Source organism: Miniopterus natalensis, chromosome 13, assembly GCF_054644295.1.
Source record: "Miniopterus natalensis isolate mMinNat1 chromosome 13, mMinNat1.hap1, whole genome shotgun sequence".
Taxonomy (NCBI): domain Eukaryota; kingdom Metazoa; phylum Chordata; class Mammalia; order Chiroptera; family Miniopteridae; genus Miniopterus; species Miniopterus natalensis.
In genome coordinates this window covers 20,266,471-20,285,345 of record NC_142093.1, presented here as the reverse complement: position 1 = coordinate 20,285,345, position 18,875 = coordinate 20,266,471, and the positions used below count along the sequence as shown (strand labels likewise).

The window sequence follows — 18,875 nt, the reverse complement described above, 5'->3', positions numbered from 1 at the left end:
AAAGCAGTTTCACTGTATTGTTTCTCATCTTCCAATCGTTTGTCAGGCCTCCAGATTTTCTTCTTTAAGGGGTTTGGTTCTTGTGGTTTCTATTTAGTGGTATAGCTATATCATATAAATAACTACTATAGTAATAACATTGCGCTGCTGTGTTATTCTGACCATCTAAAGCTAAATGTCACCAATGCATTTTAAATTCGCACCTGTACGTCCTATAAATTGAAATCATGACATATAACATTCTGGGTATGAGTGAAGTTTTGCCAGAAGAACAAATGTCAGTGACACTAACAGCTTTAATTATCATGTTTGGAATTTTTATTTATTTATTTACTTATTTTAGAAAAATATATCTTTATTGATTTCGGAGAGAGGAAGGGAGAGGGAGAGAGAGAGAGAGAGAGAAACATCAATGATGAGAGAGTCATTGATCGTCTGCAGCCCGCAACCTGGGCATGTGCTCTGACCAGGAATCAAACCCCAATCTCTTGGATCCTAGGTTGATGCTCAGCTGCTGAGCCACCATGTTTGGAATTTAATGTATCCATACTGATAAGAAAAAATTTTGCTTCAGAAATAATTCAAATAAAAATTCAACAACATAAAAGGCAGGATATTAGCTCACATCAAATATTTCATAGTCTATAAAGATTCTATTTTCCTATTTTTTTTAAAAAGAATGACTGCTATAAAAATCTAATTATAGACTTCTCAAATGGAAATTTCTCCATTTCAAAGACATTGTAAGCTTAATTAAAGAAAGCCATTCCACAAATACAGAGACAAAAGACAGTACATAACAGTGTAAAAGATTACCTAGTATTTAAAAGGCAAGTCAGGAAGGAAACAAGAGGGCGGCATAGGTAAGAGCTACACGCGCCGCCTCCCGCAACTACATCAAAATTACAACTAAAGTACAAAACCATCGTCACTCAGAGCCTCTTGAAAGCTGGCTGCACAGAAGCCCCACAACCAGGGACCTGAAGAAGCACCGAGACAGGGAGGAGGGGCGGACACGCGGGCGGATCGTGAAGATGGGGCCATGGGCCCACACCCGATGCCCCTGTTTAAGCCCGGGAGGGGCATCTCGGCGGCGGGAGAGGTTTCCCGGAGGAGTGAGGGGTCCCAGCCCCACAGCAGGCCCCCAGCCCAGGGCTCCAGGGCTATGAAGAGAAGTCCCCAGAACTCCAGGCTGTGAAACCAGCGGGAACTGCGGCTGAGGGTCGCGGAGGCTGCGGGAGCCCCAGGAGCTCCTCTAAAGGGCCGGCCCACAGACTCACTCAGACACGCTCCCTCTAAGCCCCAGTGCTGGGGAACAGCTTGAAAGGACCTGGGACCCTCGGGGAGGAACTAACCTGCCTGAAATTAGGGCAACAGGTGGAGGGCAGCTTCCTCCCAGACAGAAGAGCTGGCAGAGGCCATGGCTCCTTTGGCGAGTCCTCCCCACACAGCTGGCAGGCAGGCGCCATGTTTGAATCGCCAGCGCCTGACTCACACCTTTGGCCCCGCCCCGTGATTCCCGGAGGCCCCGCCCCTCCCCACCTGCAGCTCATCCAGGCCATTTCCAGGGGCTTTTCTGTGCAAGTGGACTCTCACGCCTCATGCTTAGGACTTTCCTAAAATCTCTCAAACAAGCAGCAGCAGGCCCCATACAGCTTGATAAGTAGCCCCGGGCCTGGCACTAGTGGCAGCTGCATTGGCTCATAGCTTGGCCTCTCCTGGGCACCTCCAAGCCCAGCACAAGCAGCAGCCAACTACGATTTGCTGTGTAGCTCATGCTGGGTGGCCCTGGGCAAGGCACTGGCAGAGGCTGACTTTGCACCTCCCGGGAGGCCCCAGAGACAGTGCACCTGTTGGTCAGACTCGACCACGCTGGATTACAACCCTACCACATCCATGAGTGACACACTCAAGGGGCACACTTGGTGAACCAAAGCTCCACTGAGCTCCATAGGGGTGTCTCCAGCACAGCAGCTCTTAGCTGTAGTTGCAGCTGGTCCTCACAGCTGATTGGCCTGGGGGTCAGTTCCTCCCAGTGACGCCAATAGCGACCAAGGCTCAACTACAACAGGACAGTGCACACAGCCCACACAGGGGAGCACCTAGAAGGCCCAGCTCAGGTGACTGGGAGGCTGAGCCACTGGACCCTACAGGACACCGACTACACAAAGCCACTCTACAAATTCCAGGAGACATAGCAGCTCTACCTAATACATGGAAACAAACACCTGGAAGCAGCCAAAATGTGGAGGCAAAGAAACTTGTCACAAAGGAAAGAACAGAAGAAATCTCTAGAAGAGGAACTAAATGAAATAGAGCCAAGCAAGCTAACAGATAGAGTTCAGAGTTTTGTTTATAAGGATGCTCAACCATATTAATAAGAATATTATGAAAACAACAGAGAGAAATCGATGACATCATAAAGTACCAATTTGAAATGAAGGCTGCATGAACTGAAATGAAGAATAATTTACAGGGAATCAACAGTAGAGTACGGGACGCTGAGAATCAAATCAGCAATTTGGAACATGAGGAAACAAAAAACACCCAACCAGAAGAGCAAAAAGAAAAAAGAATCCAGAAATATGAAGACAGTATGAGGAGCCTCTGGGACAACTTCAAGAGGCCCAACATTTGTATTATTGGGGTGCCAGAAGGGGAAGAAAGAGGCCAAGGAATTGAAAACCTATTTGAAAACATAATTACACAAAACTTCCTCCACCTGGGGAAAGAAATAGACTTACAAGTCCAGGAAGCACAGAGGGTCCCAAACAAGAAGAACTCAAAGAGGCCCACAGCAAGACACATCATAATTAAAATGCCAAAGGTTAAAGACAAAGAGAGAATCTTAAAAGCAGCAAGAGAAAAGCAATTAGTTACTTACAAGGGAGCACCCATATGACTGTCAGCTGATTTCTCAACAGAAACTCTGCAGGCCAGAAGGGAATGGCAAGAAATATTCAAAGTGATGAAAAACAAGGATCTACAACCAAGATTTCTCTACCCAGCAAAGCTATCATTTAGAACTGAAGGTCAGATAAAGAGCTTCACAGATAAGAAAAAGCTAAAGGAGTTCATCACCCCCGACCAGCACTACAAGAAATGTTGAAGGGTCTTCTTTAAGAAGAAGCTAATGAACAAAAGAATCTGATGAACTAAATAGATGTAGAGACATTGACGCATGCAACAGATGATCATATTTCAGAGGAAAGAGGAAAGGGAGGGTGGAAGGTGGGAAGAGATTAGCCAAAGAAGTTATAGGCATATATGCATAACCCATGGGCACAGTCAATAACAGGGTGAAGGTCTGGGGAGGGGATGGGAGTGAGGTGGAGGGGGTCAATTGGGGGGGGAAAATGGGACACCTGTAATATTTTCAACAATAAAGATAAATTTAAAAAATAAATAAATAGATAATAAATAAATAAATGGCAAGTCAAATACTGCATATTATTAAGAGGAGTCAAAGATTGAAAGCTTATAAAGCAAATTCTCCTACTCTGCCTTACACGTTGTTTCCACATTAAAGGTCCAGATTAAATTTAGGCTTAGCCCAGCCGGCGTGGCTCAGCGGTTGAGCGTTGACCTAGGATCCAGGCAATCGGGGTTCGATTCCCGGCCAGGGCACATGCCTGGGTTGCAGGCTGAAGCTGATCAATGACTCTCTCATCATTGACGTTTCTATCTCTCTCTCCCTCTCCTTTCCTCTCTCTGAAATCAATAAAGATATATTTTAAATAAATAAATAAATAAATAAATAAATAAATAAAATTTAGGCTTAACAATTAGACAACTAGAAAAATATCAAAGGTCTAGCCCAGCTAGGCGTGGCTCAGCAGCTGTTGCCCTAGGATCCAGGCGATCGGGGTTCGATTCCCGGTCAGGGCACATGCCCGGGTTGCGGTCTGCAGCCGATCAATGACTATCTCATCATTGATGTTTCTATCTCTCTATCTCTCCCCCTCTTCTTTCCTCTCTCTGAAATCAATAAAGATATATTTTTAAAAAAGAAAAATATCAAAGGTCTAAAGGAGGGCAGAAAGCTTAAGCAGAAATCAGATATATTTAGTGCAAACGGTTAGACACTCTGTCCTTGTTTTAAAAAATATATTTTTTATTGATTTGTAGATAGAGAGGAAGGGGGATGGAAGAGAAAGATAGAAACATCTGTGATAGAGAAATTGGTTAGGTGCCTCTTGCATGTCTGCTTCTGGGGATCAGGCCCCAAACTGGGGCATGTGCCCTGAGAATCAAACCATCGGACAACACTCAATTCACTAAGCCACACCAGTCAGGCCATATTTTAAACTTAAGACCTCAGAGAGGAGAAGAGGATAGATTCATTCTGCCACGATTTACAAGAACTCAGGGCCTCCTGGCCCTGGTCTTACAATTACTTCCCAGGATAAAGGTCAATTTCTCCCTTTATAATACTGGCCTTCATTCTATGTTGAGCAGATAAAAGTTGCTACGTCACAGACTTGCTAAATAAATACTTTAAGGTTTACCAGATTTCTAAAACAAATAAAATATTCCCAGCATCAACATTGTATATTATTCACAAGTTTCTACTTACAAAGTCTTGACGTATATCGTTGAAGTCTTTGCCATATTTTTCCAGTGCCTCTTCAAATAAACTAGCTTCAGAGGCTGACCATTCTTCCATTTCATCTCTGCATAAAACAGGTCCTCCAAGTGGCACTAAGACACTAATTGCACTGCTCAAATCATAGCTGTGTCTATACAATGTATCCATAGCATGAAACTAAAGAAAACAAACAAAACAGAGAGAAAAGATCAGCCATAAATGCAAACTTCCTAGATTATTTAAGAATGAAATACTAAAGTGTATGATGCACTTAACAATAATATACTTACATAATATTTATTTTCTCACATAACTAAGAAAAATTTGAACAAGATTACTTAACAATTATTTAAAATATCATTTACTGCTGAAAATGTTCATTTGCGCCTTTTAAGGTGTGTTTTATTTTGTTTTTAATGCATCCATTTATTATAGCAACCTAACTATGAAGATCCAGGACCTCCAGGTATTACATTGGAAGCCCAGAAAGTTTATTATCCTTTCTGTTAAAAAGCCAAAGTCGCTTCAGCTATTATACAGGGCTGACACAACAGCCTTCCTGAAGGAGGGAAAAAATAGGATATGTATCAGAGAGTGAAAATAAAAATTCTCAGGTTGGATTAAGAGAATGAGGTACTAAAAAAAGAGAAATGGAAAGAAATAAATGGAACTGAGAATGAATGATAGTAAGACAAAACAAAATTATCCATGTTAAAGAGTGAACTTGGTTGACGTTTTTAAAACCTAGAACAGATGAGCAAGCATGCTTGGAACAGCTAGGTTCGGGGTGGAGGGGGTCCTGTATATTTCAAGGGAGAGTGATTTGAAGAATAATTTGAAAGGTTACAATAATGTAATTGGCTTTTTGCAAAAGTACCTTGGGTCTAGCATTTTCTTCCCATCAGAAGCAAAAACAAACTAGGTTCCAAAACTTTAAGTTCTGAAAAACTTGATGGTTTTTCTACTGGAGAGAAAGAGATCCATCCATAACATGTGTGTACATTTGTATGGGCAGCAGGAAAATTACAAAATAGGACAATTAGTTCTGTCTCTGGATAGGCATCTGGTTGGTGCAGGTACGGCCAACAAAGTGATTATATCTTTGCCATGTAAGAACTAGTTCTATTTAAGCTTTCTAACATATGAAAGCCAAGTCTTGCAGCATTTTTTTTTACACAAAAAAAATCTACAGATATTAAAAATTTCACAAATGGTGATGTATCACATCTATGCAACAAGTGTCTTAAAATTTAGTTTATAAGTGATCCCTAAATATCTGGTAGGGGTCAGCAGACAGTTTTCTCCTGGTACAAGAGCATAAAATAAGCTCAAATATCAACTAACATCTATTAAAAAATAAAATATTATTAGCAAAAGTATGCATTAAAATATATATTTAGCCCGGCTGGGCGTGGCTCAGCAGTTGAGCATCAACCTGGGATCCAGGCAATCGGGGTTCGATTCGCGGTCAGGGTACATGCCTGGGTTGCAGGCTCGATCCCCAGTCAGGGGAGTGCAGGAGGCAGCCGATCAATGACTCTCTCATCATTAATGTTTCTCTCTCTCTCTCCCTCTTCTTTCTTCTCTCTGAAATCAATAAAGATATATTTATATATATATACACATATATATTTATACCGTGATATATTAAGACACTGAATAAGAGTACAGAATATAAATTTGTTGACAGAGTTAAAGGCAGGATTTAGGACCTGTAGACATGTTTAGGTTCAGTAACTAACTGCTTTAACAAGGGTTGGCATCTCACTTAAAATAAATCATTGGACTCAAATAAACAATCTAAACTTACACCTGAAGGAACTAGAAAAAGAAAAATAAGCAAAGCTCAAAGCGAGTAGAAGGAAATAAGAAAGATCAGACTAGAAACAAACAAAATAGAATCTAAAAAAATATATACAAAAAAATCAATGAAACCAAGGGCTGCTTTGTTGAAAAAGTAAAAAAAATTAATAAACCTTTAACCAGACTTAACAAAAAAAAGAGAGGAGCCAAATAAAATCAGAAATGAAAGAGAAGTGACACCACCACAGAAATAAAGGATTATTAAGAAAATACTTTGAAAAATTATATGCCAACAAATTAGATAATATTGAAGACATAGATAAATTCCTAGAAATATACAATCTTCCAAGAATGAGTCAAGGAGAAAAAATCTAAACAGATCAATAACTACTAACAAAACTGAATCAGTAATCAAAAAACTCCCTACAAACAAAAACGTCTTGGACCAAATGGCCTCACAGGTTAATTTTACCAAATAGCAAAGAAGAATTAACACCTACCATTCTCCAGCTATTCCAAATAAGGCTCTCAAGCTCATTTTATGAGGCCAGCATTACCCTTATTGCAAAACCAGATACAAAGTAAGAAAATTATAGGTCAATATCCTTGATGAAGATAAATGCAAAAATCTTCAACAAAATATTAGCAAGCCAAATTCAGCAATACATTAAAAAGACCATACACCATGATCATGTAGGATTTATTCCAGGCCTTCAAGGTATGTTCATTATCTGCAAATCAATTAACACAACCATGTAAACAAAATGGCAGACAAATATCATATGATCATATTAATAGAATGCAGAGAAAGCATTATGACAAAATCCAGCATCCATTTGTGATAAAAACTGTAAGACACGTGGGAATAGAGGTAACGTATCTCAACATAATAAAGGCGAAATGTGACAAACGCACAGCTAACAACATACTCAATGGGGAAAAGCTAAAAACATTTTCATTAAGATCAGGAACAAAACAAGAATGTCTACTTTCACCACACTTATTCAACATAGTATGGGAAGACCTAGCCACAGCAATCAGACAAGAAAAAGAAACAAAAGTCACCAAACTAGGAAGAAGTAAACTGTCATTATTTGCAGATGACATAAGAGAACCCTAAAGATTCCAACCAAAAAACTATTAGAACCAATAAATGAATTCAGAAAAGTAGCAAGAAACAAAATTAATATTCAGAAAATCTGTTGCATTTTTACACATCAATAATGATCAGAAAGAGAAATTAAGAAAACAATCTCATTTATAATTGCATAAAACAAAATACCTAGAAATCAATTTAACCAAGGAGTTAAAAGACATTAAAGAAAGAAACTGAAGAAGATACAAATAAGTGGAAGCATATTCGGAGCTCATGGAGAGGAACAATTAACACTGTTACAATGACCATGCTACTCCAAGCAATTTATAGATTCAACACAATTCCTATCAAAATACCAATGACATATTTCACAGAACTAGAACAAATAATCCAAAATTTTATATGGAACCACAAAAGACCCCAGATAGCCACATCAATCTTAAGATAAGCGAAGTTCAAGGAATCACATTCCCTGATATCAAACTATACTACAAGGCTATAGTAATCAAAACAGCATGCTTCTGGCATAAAAACAGACAGATCAGTAGAACAGAATAAAGAGCTCAGAAATAATTATTTAATCAATTAATATTTGATACAGGAGCCCGGCCGGGCATGGTTCAGCGGTTGAGCGTTGACCTAGGACCCAGGCGATCGGGGTTCGATTCCCGGTCCGGGCACATGCCCGGGTTGTGGGCTCAATCAATGACTCTCTCATCATTGATGTTTCTCTCTCTCTATCTCCTTTCCTCTCTCTGAAATCAATAAAGATATATTTAAAAAAAAAAAGAAAGAAAGAAAAAATATTTGATACAGGAGACAAGGACATACAGTGGGGTAAAGACAGTCTATTTAATAAACGGTACTGGGAAAACTGGATATATGCAAAAAAATGAAAGTAGACCACATTCTTACCCCATATACAAGAATAAACTCAAAATGGATTAAAGACTTAAATATGAGACTTGATACCATAAAAATCCTAGAAGAAAACACAAGCAGTAAAATCTCTTACATTTCTCTTAGTAATATTTTTTCTGATATATCTCCTCAGGCAAGGGAAACAAAAGAAAAAATAAACAAACAGGACTACATCAAGCTAAAAAGTTTTTACACAGAAAAGGAAACCATCAACAGAATAAAAAGACAACCCACTGAATGGGAGAACATCTTAACTAATGATAGGTCTAATAAGGGGTTAATATCCAAAATTTATAAAGAATTCAGACAACTCAACGCCAAAAAAACGAACAATCCAATTCAAAAATGGGCAGAGGACCTCAATAGGCATTTCTCCAAAAAGGAAATACAGATGGCCAATAGACATATGAAAGGAAGCTCGATGTCACTATCATCAGAGAAGTGCAAATTAAAACCAGAATGAGATACCAGGTCATACCTGTCAGGATGGCTACCATCAAGAAATCAACATGCAAGTGTTAGGGAGTATGTGAAGAAAAGGGAACCCTCGCGCTGTTTGTGGGATTGCAAATTGGTACAGCCATTTTGAAAAACATTATGGAGGCTCCTAAAAATATTTAAAATAGAACCACCTTATGACTCAAGCAATTCCACTTCTGGGTACTTATCCAAAGAAATCCAAACACCAATTTGAACAGATATATGCATCCCTATGCTCACTGCAGCATTATTTACAATAGCTAAGACCACTGACCACGTAGTCTTTTGCTGTATGTGTCATAATCATGGAATAATTTCAACTTTCAACTGAATTTCTTCTCACTCTTCTGTAGCAGGGGTTACAAACTGTTAGTATTCTTTATTCTTTTTTCATCTTTATTCTTTGCTTGTGCTCTGCAAACTCCAGCATCAAACTCCACTTCTCCAATCAACTTTCTCACTTGACAGACTTAGCAGTTTAGCTGTCAGGATGTTCTTATGTACTGTTACGGCATCCCTGAAACGAAATGATTCTTGTTTCTGGACACATGACTTATGAAAGTGAAAAGAAAGCTCAACAGCACTTAGCGACCCTTCAATTATACTGTATTTATACACGATCTGTTTTAACCCTCGCCTGAGGATATGCTGAAAGAGAGAAAGTGAGACGAGAGAAACACCCATCAGCTGCCTCCCCCACGCCCCGACTGGGAATCGAACCTGCTACCTGCTGGTGTTCTGGACAACACTCCAACCAACTGAGCAACCCAGCCAGGGCCATAAGTGATTATTTTTAAAACTCCTAAATTTACAATGAATAACAAAACTAAAAAAAAAAACACTAAATGGTATTCAAAATCAATAATTATACAAATTTACTACGTTGCTGAGATTCCTTAGGAGGTAGAAGTAATTTTTATAATTAACGAGTGGTCTGAAACCAAAAGTGACAGAATTAAATGAGTTTTTCTCAGCTGATATTATACCAACCACTCAAAGCATGAATGGATTTTCAGTCTTTTGTTCATGTTAGATGAATGAAAATGCTTTTCATATAGGCACTTTTAAAATTGATGATGAGCTACTTATCTAATAAGGCTTCAAAGGACCAAAGTAATAACTTAGCCTTTATAAGTGGTTATGACCGAAATCTCAAGTGATTAAATATCTGTTCTTTACAGAGTGTGTCTGTGTTACTGAACAGTCAAGTAAGCATTTGCTTTTGGAAGACAAGCTCCTGCGTTGTGTCACAAATCAAATGGAAAGAATGGGTTGGACTCAGCTGACCAGGAGCTATGAAACCTCCAAAGTCCACATTTATTCCATAGCCCAGAAGAGAGTGCAGTAATGATCAGTATATGTACAAAATAAACATCCTACCAGGCACATGCACTGTGGAATGACTAGGCAATAATTCTGTTAAAATCGGTGACCAACTTCACAAAGGAAACCAGGGGATCACATTATTTTCTAGGAGTCCCTATTAACTTCATCTTTCTGGCACACATAGCAGTTTCTTTTGAATGGACTTTTATAGTCTAATCTTACCCTGAAAGGTATTAGTAAAACATGGAAGACACTTTCTATAATAGAAGAGACAACACGCAGTAAAGACTCACAGAAATAAGCTAAAAAAAGATATAGGAGTTTGACATATAATCAATGACTATGGTTTATCGGTAATATAATAAAAACTCAAAAAGCTAGTTACACTAGAGAACATACTGGCTGATTCCATTTATATGGACTTTGAGAAGAGTAACAATTAATTACTCTTAATTGTTGAGATACGTCTGAATAGTCACTACCGCAGAAGGGGAATGGGGGACCACTGACAGAGCAGGGGCATGAGAAAACTTTTTAGGATTCAGGATTGGTATTTTTTATCTAGACGTGGGTGGTGATTACATTATTACATGTATACATATGTAAAAATGTATAAGCTGTGTACCTAAAGTGTAGGGTACTTAATACACTTTACTGTATGTATACTTTAGTTTAAAATAAGATAGAACTTAAAAACTAAACGTAAAAAAAATGAAAGTCTTCCCTCCAGATAAAACAGAGTTACCATCTTTTCATAATGTCTATACAGATAACATACTATAAGATCCATTCAAATCTGAATTTTAAAAATCATAGGAACAAGCTGTTTTCTTTGCTAAATAGCACTGAAGGTGTTGTCACATTTCATCTCATTCATAACAGATGGAGATGACAAACAGAAATATTTTAGGAGAAAGACTGACAATGAAATCCTGGCAGTGAAATTCTCATCTTTTGTTCACTAAGCAGAATCACACTATGGTAGACTGGGTTATTCTTCAGCAAATATTCACATCCTCCCCTGGACCTCCATAGGAGGGGATTCTTGCACTCCATTGATGTTGGACCTGGGGCACGTGGCTTGACTGGCCAATAGGATGTTTAGATATGTGACTTAACAGAGCCCTGAATGTGTTCATGCATTTCAACTTGCCTTCTTGTGCTACTGACTTTTGCCAACAGAAGACAAGACACATGCAGGAGATCTGGTCGCAAACTGCTGCTTGGCACCTAAATCAGCCCAGTCTAGTTCAGCAGAATCCCAAACAAAGTGTGTACAAAAAAATCAGTGCTCGTTGTTGTAAGCCACTGAAGTTCGGGGCAGTATAATGGATACTGTGTATTCCCTTTGAGAATAAAGAACCTATTCAGCCAGTGCTAGAAGTGCTGTGAACAGACAGCCCCAGCTGTTGGATGATCTCAATTTAAGATTCATCACCCAAGGCCATGCTTTCTTCTTGGGGCAGCCTTCACCCAATGATGCAGGAGTGTCAAGGCCCAGTCTTCAACTCTTCAGAGCAACCCAGGGAGTCAGCTGAGGCCTTCATTCAGACTGTACCAGAGCCTACCTCCTCCCTCTATTCAGTCCTGCCAGGTGTTTATCCCAAGGATCCTCCCTAATAAATTTCCTGCCTGCAAATCTCTATCTCAAAGTCTGTTTTTCCCAGGAACCCAACCTGTATTGTGTAGCATTATTTTGATGACAGCTAACTGATACACATATATAGTTAATACTAACCATTAATTTGCTCAGAATCTTACAAAAACTTTCTATGTATACCTCCAGCACAAATTACAGCATTCTGAATATCAAATCTATTTAAAAACTAATGAGCATTATTGAGCATATGGGTTTTTTCCAAGCAGAAGGTGAATATAAACTCTCATGAGTAAACCTCAAAGCATGATTAAGGGAAAATTTCTTCTATATAAAAAAGAAATGTTATGTGTCTTTTTTGTTGTTGTTGTTAATCATCACCCAAGGATATTTTTTCCATTGATTTTCTAGAGTGGGAGGGGAGTAGGGGACATCAATTGGTTGCCTTCCGCACACACACCAACCAGGGCCAGGGAGCGAACATGCTGCCAAGGTATGTGCCTTTGACTGGGAATTGAACCCGTGATTCTTCGGTTTGAGGGCCAATGCTCTAACCACTGAGCAACATCAGCCAGGACTATGTGCCATTTTTGTTTCAATGCACGGTAGTCAAAACAAAATTCCTCATTCATCATCAAATTTGTTGCGACTTAGCTGTCATTCACTCACATCAATCTACAAGACCTGGGCCATGTTCTTATGCGTACTCATACATTTTGATCCTTACCACAAGAAAGCTACGAGGTGGCAGGCTGTGGTAACCCCTTGGTCGTAAAAGTCATTTCCAAACTTACCAAAAGCAGAACTATGGGTTCTTCACCCCTTGGCTGACTCTAGACACAAACTAGACAAATAGCACAACTGTGTGAAGACACTGAAGAACCACCAATGCAGACACGGAGAGGCTAAGATAATTCAGGAAGAGGAAGCATGAAAGGCGAGCTTCCACACTGGCCCTAGCTTTCACCCTGAAGGCATTTTCTGGGCTGCTACAAGGCAGAGACTCAGTTTCCTTTTTACTAGAATGAGATTAAAGGGGGTAAGACCTGGGGAGCAAAATCCTAGGGAAGAGTATATTTCAGGCCCTATAGGAAATCACAACATACTACAAGAATTGGTAGCACACTTGTTCCCTGACCACAACCCCCAAGACAGTTAAGGTAAATTTATGAAGCTCATTTCCTTGGAAATTAACTCATAACCCAATGCAAAATTATAAAGTATATTAGAAAATACTTAGAAGCAAATGACAATGAAAACACTACTTATCAAAATACATGATACTGTCAAGGTGGTAATTAGAGGGACAGTTACAATCTTAAATATTGATAAGTAGACTAATAAAATTAGTGAGCTAAAAAATGGTTTTAAAAATCTGGAACAGGAATATCAAAGTAAACCCAGAGAAATGCAGAAGGAAGAAAATGAAAAAGAACAAAAATAGAAAAACACACAATACAGAAAATCAAAATCGACTAAACTGAAATCTCATTCTTTTAGACAATAAAAGAAAAATCTCTGGTAAAACTGTCAAGAAAAAATGGTAAACCACACTAAAAACAGGACTGAAAAGCTATTTATAGCTACAGACATAGCAAATTTTTCTAATTAAAAATACTATTAAAAACTGTTGATAAATTTGAAACTTAGGAAAAAATGGAAAAATCTCCTAGACTGACATAACTGACCAAAATGGTCTGAAGTGGAATAAAATGTTATTCTACTTACAACCACAATCCAAACTGAGGGACATTCAGTAGTAGTAGTAGCAGCAGTAGTAGTAATAACAGCCTGTACTTTTCAAAATGCCATGGTTATGAAAGACAGAAAGAAGGAACTGTTCATTCAGGATTGAAATAAATTAAAGAGATATGACTACTAAATGCAGTAAGTGATTCTCAAGTAGACCTTGAACCAGGAAATTTTTTTCTTTTGTTATAAAGGACATGAACTGAAACAACTAGCAAATCTGACTCAAGCCTCTAGATTAGTTAACAGCACCACAGCAATATTCACTTCCAGGGTCTGACTACTGTGCTATGGCTATAGAAGAGAATACCGTGATTCTTTTACAACTGTCTCTTCAAATACTTAGCAATAATGGGGCTTCCATTATGAAATTTACTCTGAAACTGTTCAGAAATAATAATAATATGTAGATATAGAGGGAAAGAGAAGGAAAGCATATTAAATGTTACCATCTGGGGGATCTTGGTGAAGGCAATATCGGAAGTCTTACTACTATTTTTGTATTATCTCAAAATAAAAAGTTTTTTAAAAAACTATAAACCCAAGCCTTCATTAACTCACACTTACAAATCCAAATCTCTTCATCACTAACCCTAGACAAAGAACTTAAAACAATTTTCATTATATTTCCCCATAATTTAGATCTAAGTGATTTTTCTGATGCTTCTTAAATTCATAGAAGAAAAAGTAGAGTGAAAGGCTATATATAACAAAAAAACCCACTAAGCTTAAATTTAAAAGAAAAAGATAGATAAATAGGCCTTAACACACACAAACAATTCTCCGAGGACAGTTTGCAGTATTTCTAAGCTCATTTAATATCATTTTAACATTATTTTCTGCAATAGATCATCAGACAAAGAGAAATGTGCCTAATGTAGAATATTACTGCCTTAATGATGTATTTAGAAGAAAGGAAAATTTCATGTTTCATATTTTTTACTGCAACGGTAGTCCATTAGGTCTAATTTAATTTTACACCTTTGCAAACACAGATAGTACTCATCAGCAAATTGACTTTTAAAAAACTTCTATGAATTCTCATTTTACCAATTTTATATTCATTTTAAAGACTAGATTTCTGGTGTAAGTTAATGCCTAAAATGTTAACCAAAAGACTTATATTCTGCGGAGTACAATTTCTCTAAATAACGTAATGACTGTGATTTGCAAGCTCTCCTCAAATCCCCAGTACTCTCAAGGTCCTAAATGAAATGTGTGACTTGAATAGGGCTCTCAAATAAAGAGAATCAAGTACAAGATTAATGGCTACCAGTTTTACAAAGAGTTCATATCTGAAGAATAAAATTAGTATTGGTTAAATCAACTTTCTCTTTTCTCTAAGTTTTTCTTGAAGGGAAAATTTTTACTGCAAAAATTATAGCTTGTTGTAAGGAGAAATTATAGAGTGATTTTCTTGTAACAATCACACTAAAATGTATGGTTAATCATGGCCTAAGGACCATATTCAAACTTGATAATCTACTACAATGACAGTAAAAATGGCATCACAAAACCCCTTTCAGACAATCAATAATGCCACAAAATCAGAACAAAGGAAATGAGATTCAACAAAGATTGAGGGGGAAATGCATCATTGTCATCATCATCATCTCGACAATAACAACTAATATTTATTGAGCGCTTACATTGTGCCAGACACTGTTCTAAATTATTTACAAGCATTATCTCATTTAACCCTCAAGCTAATGCTACATGTAAGTCAGAGACAGACTCTTCAGGAAGCTGTAAAGAGGGTGCCAGAGGTCTTGTTCAGACACTGAGGCACCACCTGCTTTCTTTCCCAGTGAGGACAGGGCCTGGGATGGGGCTTCAAGAGGCATATGAGCCTAGTATTTATGAACATTACCTTAAATGAAGGCACATAATCTGTTGATTCTAATTTTTTCTGGAATGTTGATGGAAGCTCAAAAAAACTTGTGACACAGCAGTAAATCAGGTGTCTTCCACCCAATCTGGGCAGCTAATGTCAGAGAGCTCTATGCCCCTCAGAGAACCCACGGCCCAAGAAAATCAGCCCCAAGACATGCTCTGGGGAGCTACTAGAGTTCCATCAAGTTCTATATGCTTGGATACATGTATTAGCAACTTACAGAGATATGTCTATAATACCTCTTCTTGTCCATCCATAACCCCCTGAAGTAGGGCAGCTAGGTTTTCTTATTATTCCCGTTGCAGATGAGGAAACTTAGACACAAGGAGGTTAAGTCACTTGCATAAGGCTATATGGATCACAAGCTACAGGTCCAGGTGAAGGGAAACCACAGAATCATAAAAGCATATCCATTTGTACACTCATGTTCGTAGCATTATTTGCAGCAGCCAAAGGTAGAAGCAACCCAAGTTTCTATTGATGGATGAATGGATAAACAAAATGTGGTGTACACATACAATGTAATATTATCATTCAGCCTTGAAAAGGAAGTGCTGACACACAATACAACATGGACGAAACTTAAATGACATTAACTAAGTGAAATAAGCAAGTCGCAAAAGGGCAACTATTGTATGAGGTATCTAAAAAAGTCAAATTCAGAGACAAGAAGTAGAATTGTGGTTGCCAAGGGCTAGGGAACAGAGCAATGGGGAGTTGTTATTTAATGTGTACAGAGTTTCAGTCAGGGAAGATGAAAAAGCTCAGTAGATGGATGGTGGTGATGGCTGGTTGCACCACAATGTGGATGCTTGATGCCAGAGAACAGTGCCCTTACAAGGGGTTAAAATAATAAATTTTATGTCATATATATTTTACTACTACAATTTTTAAACAACTGTTTCCAATACCTAAATCCTTCTGTAACTCCTGGTCTTCAGACTATGTGTGTTTAGCTCTGGTGATACAATGATATTAGAATTAAAATATACATCACTCTTAATGATGAGATACACTCGGTAAAAGATTAAAAAATGCTTAGGACAATGGAATAAAAATACTCCAACAACCTTTTTAAAATATATATACACACACACACACACACACATACATATCTTTATTGATTTCAGACAGAGGAAGGGAGAGGGAGAGAGAGAGAAACATCAACAATGAGAGAGTAATTGATCAGCTGCCTCCTGCACGTCCCACACTGGGGATGGAGCCCACAACCTGGGCATGTGCCATGACCGGGAATCGAACCGTGATCTCCTAGATCATAGGCCAATGCTCAACCACTCAGTCACACTGGCCGGGCCCAACGACCTATTTTTTAAAAATCTTTCCCAGAGATAGAAATTAATTTGTTCATTCTCACATATTTACTGAACACCTAGTATATATCCCTAGTATATATGTATATGTTTGGTAGTAGGAATTCAACAATGAGGAAAAACAGGTATAGTCACAATATTAATGAATATTAATTACAAACTGACATGTAGAGAATGGAAAGGGGAAAAAGGGACATTAAGCAGATAATCACAAAAATGAGTGTTTAATTATGAACTAGCACAAAGGAACATGGTTGGTTCTCTGCATGAGCACATCACAAAGTAACCTGCCCCAGACTAATGGATTAGACAAGATTTGAAAAAAGACTGAGAGTTAACTAGATGGGGCTGTGAGAGTATCCAGGCAAAGGGAACTGAACGTGCAAAGGTCCTGTAGCAGGAGGCAAACCATGGAACCAAAGGAAGGATACAGCCTGGGTGGAGCCCAGAGGACACAGAGGGGAGTATGTGGGTAAGGGACTGAAGAGACAGGCCAGGCAAAATCCCAGTCCTGTTAACTTTAAGGACCTGGTTATTTTTACCCTAAGTGCAATTAAAAGCCACTGAAAGAATATAAGATAGGAGACAGCAAAATCAGAGCTGCATTTTAAAAAGATCAGACATAATATAGGAATTAGAGATGTTTCAGGATAAAATTTTCTCCCTACTAAATCAACACAGCCTGACCTTTCCCAGAATCAGACTTAGCATCAGGAAGCCTGTTTCTAGCCCTGATTCTGTCACTAATTAAATGTGAGTCTTTAAGTTACTTCACCATTATGTCTAATATTATCTATCCTACATTTCTAAAGGCCCAAACAACTCAAAAAACTCTTTTTCTGGGATCCACCCTCCAACTGCTTTAGTCCTCAGAGTCCAAGCAAAAGAGAAATCCGGTATCTACACAATTACCTATTCCCCGAAACTGAGGCTTTGCTCCAGCCTTAGCTCCCTGACAATTACATGGCACTCTGCCCCTCCAGCCACATGGGTGCAGACAACAAACAGGAAGTAACAGGCTAGACCATCCACCAATTACTACTTACTAACCATCTCAGGGTTTACTTTGTTCTAAGGAATTCTGTTTCCACAAAGGGGTGGAGGAAAGGTCAATGTAGTTATAAACTGATGATTTTTCTTTGCATAGTGTACAAAGTACCCTTTACTTTTTAATGAAACAAGGGTAAAATCTATGAAGCCTCCATGGCTTCATGTTCTAATAATTATAAATCTTATTATATACCTTAGACTAGCAGTGTTTGAATTCAGTCATGTTCATAACAGATCTCAAAATGAGGACATTAGATCTAGCAATCTGCTGGCAGCTTAATTACCTGTTCCCAAAACATTACTGGTGATTTGACAAGTGGCATACATTGATTGTCTTGGATAAATGGATGTGTCGGGTTAGGCGTGCTGAAAGCCCAATTGAAGTCCTCACAGATAAAGCAAAAAGAAAACTGCCTACGACAGGCTACTTGGGTTCTTGCAATTCCCCAACCCTGCCCTCTCTGCAGTAGGAGGTCTTCAGATCCATGGTCTGGTCACCTGATGGAGGAAGGCACTAACCTGATCTGTTACAGGCCTGAAAACACTGGAAAAAAAGTAAGAACTTTATTCTCCAAACTCATCTGAATGATAAATCAATTTTCATTTACTGGCACAAAGCAACTTAGCCTTTCACATGCTCTTTTTGGAAAACAATCTGCAAAATTCATATTACCAACATACTAATCAATTTTTAACCAGTCCCACTCATTTTTATAGAAATGCCTCAGGATCTTATATTTTAACATCAAAGTGGAAGGCCTGGTACCAATGGGCAAACAAAAGACACAGATCGTGGCATCTGAAATAACAAAAGGCATCGATTTCTTCCTGCTTTCGCAACTTCTAAAAGATGTCAGTTCTATGGCACTGAAAACATAATCTCAACACAAGAACAACATAAAGAAAGAGTCCAAGTAAAGCTGCGCCTAGAGTAGGCAGAGCAGGAAACCAAGGCATTTACATGTTGCAGACAAAAGAGCAGATCCTCTTCAGTGCTGCCTACTCTAAGGTAGACAACAATAGTACTTAAAGCCAAGCCT

At 38.5% G+C, this 18,875-nt stretch overlaps 1 protein-coding gene across 2 annotated transcripts in view; it reads right to left on the bottom strand.

Moving 5' to 3' along the window:
• MTA3 (metastasis associated 1 family member 3) overlaps positions 1-18,875 on the bottom strand; it is a 110,263-nt gene that overhangs the window by 17,441 nt on the left and 73,947 nt on the right. For both annotated transcript variants that reach the window (XM_087823516.1, XM_087823518.1), the window contains exon 9: positions 4,577-4,765. In XM_087823516.1, the coding sequence (XP_087679642.1) occupies positions 4,577-4,765 (189 nt within the window). The remainder of the gene's footprint in view (positions 1-4,576; positions 4,766-18,875) is intronic.